The sequence below is a fragment of the Juglans regia genome, chromosome 13, assembly GCF_001411555.2.
Source record: "Juglans regia cultivar Chandler chromosome 13, Walnut 2.0, whole genome shotgun sequence".
In the NCBI taxonomy this organism is placed as follows: domain Eukaryota; kingdom Viridiplantae; phylum Streptophyta; class Magnoliopsida; order Fagales; family Juglandaceae; genus Juglans; species Juglans regia.
Window position 1 is genome coordinate 25897551 of NC_049913.1, and position 9420 is coordinate 25906970.

At 34.5% G+C, this 9420-nt stretch overlaps 1 protein-coding gene across 2 annotated transcripts; it reads right to left on the reverse strand.

Moving 5' to 3' along the window:
• Positions 1–649: 649 nt before the first annotated feature.
• On the reverse strand, positions 650–4493 carry LOC108989740. 2 transcript variants are annotated; one of them, XM_018963463.2, is made up of 3 exons: positions 3946–4493; positions 2132–3269; positions 650–990 (listed from the first exon to the last, which is right to left on the reverse strand). In XM_018963463.2, the coding sequence occupies exons 1-2, from the start codon at positions 4024–4026 to the stop codon at positions 2169–2171; spliced, it is 1182 nt and encodes a 393-aa protein (XP_018819008.1). In that variant the 5' UTR covers positions 4027–4493; the 3' UTR covers positions 650–990; positions 2132–2168. The 2 variants fall into 2 exon arrangements, with proteins under 2 accessions (XP_018819008.1, XP_018819007.1); XM_018963462.2 differs by having other exon boundaries at positions 650–1075.
• Between the last annotated feature and the right edge of the window lie 4927 nt (positions 4494–9420).

A 9420-nucleotide genomic window follows, 5' to 3' on the forward strand; every position in this document is an offset into this window, starting at 1 on the left:
TATTTTTAACATAATTATATAGATTTGCCTGAACAGTCCCTATTTGGAGAATGTATATAGACTAATTTTAAAAAAATATTTTAATAATATTTTATTCAACTTTTAAATATCATCTAAAACTATCTCATCTCATCTCACCATCTAAACAAGCCTTTATTTCTGGCTATATATTCATCAATGATTTCAAATTATTGCAACCACTGATACAGGCAGACTCCTATTTCAATTTTACACATTTCTTGGCCGCCACTTCTTTTATTCTCTCCCCATGATGAGACAGACTTTAGAAGTTACATCTCTCTTAAGTCATCCCTAAAAGAACCTCGTGTCCAGATCTGCATTAAGGCATCAATTCCCACCAGGAAACTTCTTACAACCATATAAAAATGCCATACTACAAGAGTATTTCTTTGCCACGCAAGTCCAGCTCATTGAATAACAAATACAGTGCAAGAAATAGATGTGAAGATATCTCTCTCTCTCTCTCTCTCTCTCTCTCTCTCTAGTAGAGAGTCTCTACTTTAATCCACAAATAATAGAGACCACTGTTCATGGATGGACGGTGGGGCCAATATACACCTCCACCAGTAGAAACAGATATTATCAAGCAGCTCAAGCAGAGATGCCTTAGCTCATGCAAGTGCTTATCTACTGAGAAGTTCCACCTAAGACCATTGAGCATTTATGCTGTTTCAAACTTTCAGAACAGAGAATAAAGCTTGTTGTAGAAGTCAGTTCCGATGCCAATTATGCTAGAGAACAATTTCTAGACTCCAAAATACCCCATGCATCAAGTGCACAGATTACAGAATCCTAATGCTTGGATATAGGAGATGTGATATCAAGGCGCCAAAAGTGCTTTCTTTTTTTGTTTAAAGCATCGGATTGGCTCAAACTTGACTGGAACCATCTGAATCTTGACGAACAATCGATAGCTTGCAAAGCATACCCACCAGAACAAGACTTCGTACCATCACAAGCTATTTCAAGCTGCGGTCAGAGCCATTGTGTAAGACATAGATACACTCTTGCAGACAAACTCTATCCCTCAGGAACGCTAGTGCTCATATCCAGGCTACGTGCAAATCCCAGGCACAGGCCATAAGAAACCTCAAAAGAAAGCAGCTCAACATGGAAATAGAAATACTGCAACATCGACTCTTGAACCAACGTTGGATCAAGAAAACATATTTCCCCCAATGCAAAACTGAATAAAACTACCTTGATCTACTGGACTGGGAGAATATTAATGCCAAACCATAGCTAATTAACAAATTTCAAATTTGCCTAAGATTTCTTCAATTATGGTCCAAGAATCACAAATCAAGGATAGCTTAAAGATTAGATTTTAACCAAAAGAAACATTAAAGTTTCTCGGGGAATTTGAAATAGTATGATAGTATACTTTTCTTAAGCATAACATGGCAAACAATTGGCCAGCTAACAATTTGTACGATGATGTAGAAAAACAACCGTTGAATGCAGCAGGCAGAATTTGCAGTACTACCAACTAAAGGCAGAATTTGCAGCAACCGTTGAATTTGCAGGCAGAATTATTAGTTCACTAATAATTTCTTCAACTAATAGGAAAAGAATACAGCAAAATGCAGCCATAGTGAACAGACGCTATGAACAAAAATGTGGACCAAATTCATCAAAATCCTTGCCCTCTCAAATGACATGACAAAAAATAACGTAAGGATTATGATCAATAAAAGATTCAAAAAGAAGATAAGACAAATCAAAGATTAAAAGAACACATGAATAAGTTTGGGTCATAAACAAAACTCCCAAAAAGGGGGAACATAGCAGGCCCTCAAAATGTTTCTGTGTAAGTGGGAAACAATGACATATCAATGCCAAATAAACACAAGCATCCTATGATCCCATCCCAGCAAACTCAGTGAGTGAATGGTTATGCTCTATCATAAATGAAACCCAACTAAAAACAAAAAAGTTATGTACAAAATATTGCCCCAAGAATCCAGGAATTTGTCCAATCTCCCAAACATTTCCCAAAGAATGATATAATTTAGCCAGAGAAATGGCAAGGCTGTATCAGTAATGCATCAGTTAATTTTTTCGATTAGAACCACCATGAGAAGTCATGCAAACTGCAAGCCCAACTAACCTTTACAAGAACAGGCATCTTAACATGTTGACGATATTCAGCCACTTTCTCTTATGCAATTCCCAGGCAACAGAAATTTATACTTTTCTGCATTGTCGAAAAGATATGATGGAAGATGAACAGCTGAGAAGGAATGAGGAACAGGCCCCATTTTCCCTATGATATCTTTGAAGGTGTACTCCTCCGGAAGCATATCAAATAAATCAGCCCCCTTGCAGATTACTCTCTGGACTCTTTGAGGGTTCAAATAACGAGAGAACCTAACTCTATCATAATGGCTGTATGCTTTCATCTTAAATGTAAACTCACTGATCTGGCGGAAGCAAAAGCTACAATGCCAGCCTGCATCAGCCAAGATGTCATCCGTCTGGCGATAATGTGCATACCTTGTCTTACCCTTTTGATACTTGTGGACCGAGGCTCTCCAACTGTTATCATCCACATGGAACTCGAAAGAATAAAGATAGTTCTTCAGCTGAAGATGAAGGATAGGAGGTATGTCATCACACCACCTCAAGAGATTGATTGTGTGCCTGCTTGGGATCTCATCAACATCAGACATTATCAACAAGTCATCATCATCAATACCCGCATTTTGGAGGAGCAGGTCCAATGCTACTCGCTGATATGCCTCCTCAACAAATGGGTTTTCTCCTCTCCTAAATCTCCCCCGAATTGTCCCATAAGTTAATCGGGATTCAGCAAATTTGAACTCATTTCGATGCCTGGCAAAAAACAAAGGCTTTCGCAATCCTGTGAATGTTGAATCTGACTCAAGGAGTACAAATTGTGTCACATAGGGATACAATTCTTTCCATCGTAGTTCGAGGATTTCCTTCTCATTGCTGTACAACACTGCATCAAAAACACGCCTTGGGAACTCACGGATTCCCCAACCATGAAGTTTGCACTGGTTCTCCATTGACACATTCTCATGATAATAATGTGGAAGTACATGAAAAGGTTTGGGTGGGGATTCCCATAGTGGCCGGAGGAAGTATGAGATCTTCTGCCCATGCAAAAAGATGAAAAATATGCATGTGGGAACGAATGCAAAAAGAAAGAGCAAGGTTTTCACGTCCCAACCACGATGCAGAAGACAGCGAAGTCTTGACATGCTCAGCAGTCGGTTTGATTCCTGCAATATTACATAAGAGCATATTTCAAAAACTTAAAAAGAGAAATTAAGCACATAGATATACCAAAAAGAAGCATCTAATCTCCGAGTTAAGCGACAACCAATTCCATAGGCTTAAAAATATTAAAGAGAACAAAAAAAAGCTACTTATTTGTTCATCACTTTACTCACTATAGATAAATTCATTCAAGTTCTAGTAAATTGTTGGGTCTAAAATTTAAAATCTCCAAACCCTTTCCATCAAATCTACGTTGTCAAGATAACACGTGCAGAGAAAAGAAAATAGTAATCACCAACCCTACCGCTAAAATGTCCACAAGCATGGCAGAGAAGTACATCTAACCAGCAGAACCGAGAAATTCATGTTAAAACTCCGCTTGCCTTCTGAAAGACTGAGGGAAATAAAATACAACGTATTGAACTTGAAGAATGAGTCGACAAACCAATTTCCCGGACTCTAATTAAACGAAAGGGTTAACAAATACTATATAAACTTTTAAGATCCATTTTTTAAATTTTCCTCAGCAGCCAAACATAGCCAGAAAACAAAACCCGATCACGTAATTTCAAAAGAAAAAAGGAAAAAAAACTTAGCGGAACAAACAGATCAACGGTCTATGGTAAACGCAGTGGCATAATTAGAAAAAAAAAAATTGATGTAGAAAGAGAAATAAACCTGGCCACAAACATCACCGCAAATATCATCGGTTTTCTTGTTACAGTAGTGACCTCCAGTCTCACCCATCATCCACCACATTTTTCTTTTTTCTCCGTCTCTTCCTCTCTATGTCACAAACCCTGACCTTTCAGATACCTACGCAACTAATAAAGCGGATCGAACTTAACTTTCCAAAATAGGACCAAAAATGCCCGTCCCACACAGCCCCACTATGCCCACAAAGCCGCCCCGATTCAGCTCAGTTCTTCGATCTTCCCTTTAGTACAGACAAAATGAAACTCTCCGCCTCTCTCTTTCCAGTTTTCACAGATCACCAAGATATTTCCGAGAAAACAGAAAGATGAACACCCAAATACCGATTATTCGAACAGAAAATAATGCAGTTTTGAAAGGAATAACAACGAATGAGTAGCGCTTCTGAGATTATAGATAAAAACAAAGCAAAATCGAGAGAAAAGCTGTATCTGTGAGTCGCTCTGGAGAGGCAAAGGTGTGTCAATACAAAACAACACAACCGTGTGATTTGCCTTCGACTTCTTTCGTAATTTTTTTCCTTTTATTTTTTATTTATAAAAGGAAATAAATTGGGTATTTTTTTCTCTTCCAGTAAACCTAAACATGTATTTTTACCAAAAAGACCGTGCGCTGCGTATATTTGTTAGCGTCAGAATAAGGGTGTTAACGTTATTTAAGAGGGCCCCACGCGTTGATTGACCGACCTGCTCGAATCAACACAGGATGCTGTCCTTTTCCTGTTGCTGTGTCGTGTCTTTGTGTGTACACGCGGCATTCCCCAGTGCTCTTCCTCGATGAATAATCTTAGCTCTTAAGTTCCTGATCAAAAGTTTTTTTTTTATGTATCGTCGGCGTTGATCTTTTGCTTCTTTTTTTTTTTTTTTAGCTCGTATTAAATAATAGATAAAATTTATAAAATCTAAATAAATAGAGATACAGTTCGGAATACAAAGTTAAAACTTACATATATAATTACCTAACTCTAAAAACAAAAACAAAAATTAAAGAGAGATTAATTCAAATTTCGTATCGGTAGAAATTAGACCCTAATTCATTTTATATCCAAATTAAAATTATACAATTAAGAATACATTACATCCTATTTAGATATAAAAATATTTTCAACTAATCTTATATTATCTTATCTCATCATTATAATTTTTTTAAATTTTTATATAAAATATAATAAATAATTCAACTTATTTAAATTTTAAAATAATAATAATATTAAAAGTTAATATTTTAATAATATTTTATTTAATTTATCTAAAATCATCTCATCTCATCTCATTATTTAGACAACTTAAAATGATATCAACAGTAATAAAATGTTTAATTTATTGAGACCGGATGCTAACATAAATATTTTATTATTGTGTCTAATATTTACAATTAAATTCGAATAAACAATATAATTAAAGAAAGATATATTTTGACAAGTGGCAGGAATATGTGAAGTGTACAATGTTTTCCAGGCCGTATACAACACTTCCAAGGCGGAACGGGTGTCCCTAGGTGGACTTCATTATAATCTAATATTATATTATTATATGTTTCAGAAATAAGCATTAAGACCCAATAAAATTAGGAATTAGAAATATGTTAAATGATTAAATATTATAATGGGATTGTCTTCAGAAAAATCAACTTGCAAATTAAAATATAAAAAAAAAAAAGTGATATATTATATGGAAGTTAATTATTAGGAAAAGGATATGGCAATACTTTTATGTGGTTAGGTGGAAATAGATATTTATTAAGGATGGAGTTGTAAACAGCATGTGGGTCCTACCACGAGACTATGTTGGGGTCACTTCGGCGACTGTTCATTGATTAATAAAGGTAATAAAGGGCGGTTGAGAAGCCCCAGCTAGGGTACGATTACCCAATCATAGCACATTGGACTAATCATTTTAATTTGTATGTATATTATTTATTAATATTTCCATTCTCCAATCAAATCAATTGGGATTTTTTTTTTTTTAATAAAAGCTTAATATATTTGGAGTTCAGAAATGATACGCTCACAGCCGGTTGATAACTTTTTTTACAATTTATTATTAAGATATCAATTTCTTTTTAGTTTTTTTTATCTTATTTTAATAGGTTTAAATTTTATAAAATATATTTTTATTATATAATAGTAAGATAATTGTATTAGTTCTCGATAGTCACATAAGAGCATTAGTATTGAATTGGTCATCTTATTCTTTAAATTTTGATTAATATGTAGTTTTTCATCTTTAGCTAATCATTCAAAACTTGAAGTTTACATTGGATTAGTCATCACACTCTTTATAATAACAAAATATTATTATTTTTTATTATTTATATTTTTAATTAATTTTTATTTTATTTTCATAATCTTCAATAATCTCCAACAAATCATATTTATTTTTATTTTCACAATTTAATAATCTATAATAAAATAATCTCATATGTATATAGATGGTAACATCTCATATGAATAAAAAATCTCATATCTATAATATAATAATTTAAAAAAATATTTTAGACTTGTTATGGTTCTTTTCATATTTGAAAAGAAGAATAGATTTACTGTAACTTATAGTTTGGATGAAAACAATTTAACTAATTCAATGTGGAGTAAATATGGATGATATTTGTTAAATTTGAAAATGAAAATGTATTTAGCTAATCCAATATCAATGCTCTAAACGCATAGGAAGAGGCACATATATTCAAACCGCTTTTATTGCTTAAATACAAAAATATATATATATACACATACAATTTTTTATTTAATATTAAATATTTCAAAATTCATAAACCAATTAGCAATGTTGCATTTCAAGAGTTGTTGAAAGAAAATTTGTGAGAATTACCACACAAACAAAAGATATCAAGCAAGCCAGAGGTAGACATTCTTTCATTTCTAGAAAGAAAAACTCCATATTCTCCCATCTTCCTTTTTGTTCATTTTTTAGTACCGATTTATGTATATATTTTTATGTTGGTGTTTTTTATCTCCCCTTTCCACCGGTTCAATTTTGGTAAGATCTGCTACACTCTGGCAACCAACTATCGACACGCGCCCCACCACATAACTCCCCAGCCATCAATCTATCGAGATGAAGTAGAAACTTGACAAAAATCTCGACGCATAATACTCATGCGTAGCTTGTTTTGCACATGGATGTCACGCACTGCCGCGCCATAATGCATTCATCGGCTACACATGTCACACTAGTAGATTCTTCACATCAAGATCTTTCAGATCTGGCCCACCCCATTTTACAATCACCGACGCGTGGTCTACACAAGCCACCACAGGTGCACATGAGGAAACTTGTCCCGCCACAGTCCCACCTATCCGATGCCAGTCTTCCAACTATGTTTCAACTTTCTCTAACCGATAATCTTGATGAAGGGAATACGAATCTCTTGAGGAAATATCTCAAAACAACAAACCACAGTCCACCTTGAGCTTCCACCACCTCTAGCATTTAAGAAAGCCCTGTTTTCAGGGAATGGGTGGGGACCAAGTATTTGGTTCTAAAATCCGTTTTTTTTTTTTACTTTTGCGCCGTAGTTGTTGTAATGAGATGTTTGTTGGAAAATTTTACCCCCTCCTCATACATCTCTTTTTTTTTATCTGAAAGATATATTTGCTTGAATATATATATATATATATATATATATATACACACACACACACATATATAAAGCAAAACCAACTGTGCAACCTTCAAAGTCACAAGAGTTTCTCTTGAACGCAAGCCATTGAAACCAACGATCGTTAGAAGTCGGTTTCGATGACCCACCTATAGGTTGACTTCGGAGACAACTATAGAAATACAACCCTAAGGTCGGTTTGCCAACTAAGGAGGCTCAAACAACATTATTAGAAGAGTAATGTTATACGTAATTTGTAGTTCCATTTTATCAGTATTTTTTTAAAATTTAAATTTTAAATTTCTAATTAGTTAGGTAAGTAAAATTATAAATATAAATAACATTTTTCAATTACATCTCTCTACCCATAGAAATATGATTAGAATCGTCATTCCTTTCTCCACCTCCCATATCCATCACCCACCGGAAATCACTGACAAGTTGCAGCCATGCGTCATCCCATAATCGTGCAATATGGGTCTTTTTAGTAACAAATATCTTTTTACTGTCTATTATCATGAATTTGTTGATGGTTGTTTTGATTCTCTGACTTCCTTTGCTTTGTCCAAGATACTGATTATATATACATGCCTTGTGCACAAAAAAAAAAGCTCATTTTCCCAATTAATAACGAATTGCAGTTAGTTAATAAGTCAAAGAAACAATAATTATTGTAGAAAACTTCAGTAACATTTACATAAATCATTAATAAACGTGACTAATGTCAATATGTATATGTTTGGGTTGGTAGTACTAGACCAGGATGTCCATGTTTTCATGGAGACTTTTTGTAGTATATATGGTCTTTCTGATCCAAAAAATGGAGCACTGACTCAGGTCAACGGTACTCACTCTATATTCCTACCTTGATTAATAAACTTCTCTAGATTTTGCTCTTTTATTTTTTGTTTTGACAAATTACTACATCACTTAATCATGCAACTGCGTACCCTGGTTGATTGGTTAAATAAATAATGTGAAATAAAAGAATCCACAGTTTTCTTTTGATTCTCAACCTTCCACCCGATCATTAAACGTGATTTAAAAAATATTGACAGGAAATTAAGTAAGAGACATCAATAGGTAGAGTTAACTTTTTTTTTTTTTTTTTTAATAACGGACCGCATTCCATTTACTATAAAGGATATATAACTTTGACTTAAAAACAAGTCAATTACACAAATTAATAGCTCCCTAGCATACTTTCGTAGCTGACATGATCTAATCTAGACGGCAGATCTCTAAAGACCTAAGTCTAAGAGATCTATCGTGCACAACTCTGTCCCTGACAGAGTTAACAGTAACCGAATGCAAATAAGATGGAGTTAACTTAATTGGGTATGGCAACCAATGATGTGTATGAAAAATAAACAAGATGTGTTACTTATAACAAATCGAGCAATGTTAAATACAATTTTAAAGTATCTAAATTTTGTGCACCCCCTTTAAAAGAAAGTAGGTTTATCATGAAAAAGTGGATTTTTTGTCCCACTTTGTCCCATTTGCCAAATTGGGGGGTGAGGCCACCCGCCTGCATCTAGCACCCCCAGCGGGGCGGGTTGGGCCCAACCTCGACACGCATTTACCCTGTCCCGCCCCCTCATATATATATATATATATATATATCAAAACGATGTCATTTTGGAATATACAAAACAATGTCGTTCTAATTAGCTAGTAAAGAAACCAAAGCCCTTGCGACTCCCTCTCACTCTTATTCTCTCAACTCTCAATCTCTCTCTCATCTTCATTGTGTGGTTGCCATCTTCGTCGCACTCTATCTCCATCGCAATGAAGGACTGAAGGTATTATCCCGTCGAT

Coding starts and splice junctions, on each gene's coding strand:
- LOC108989740 (XM_018963463.2), bottom strand. CDS start 4,026: ATGTGGTGGATGATGGGTGAGACTGGAGGTCACTACTGTAACAAGAAA. Junction 3,270..3,945: donor GCGGTGATGTTTGTGGCCAG/GTTTATTTCTCT, acceptor GTAATATTGCAG/GAATCAAACCGACTGCTGAG.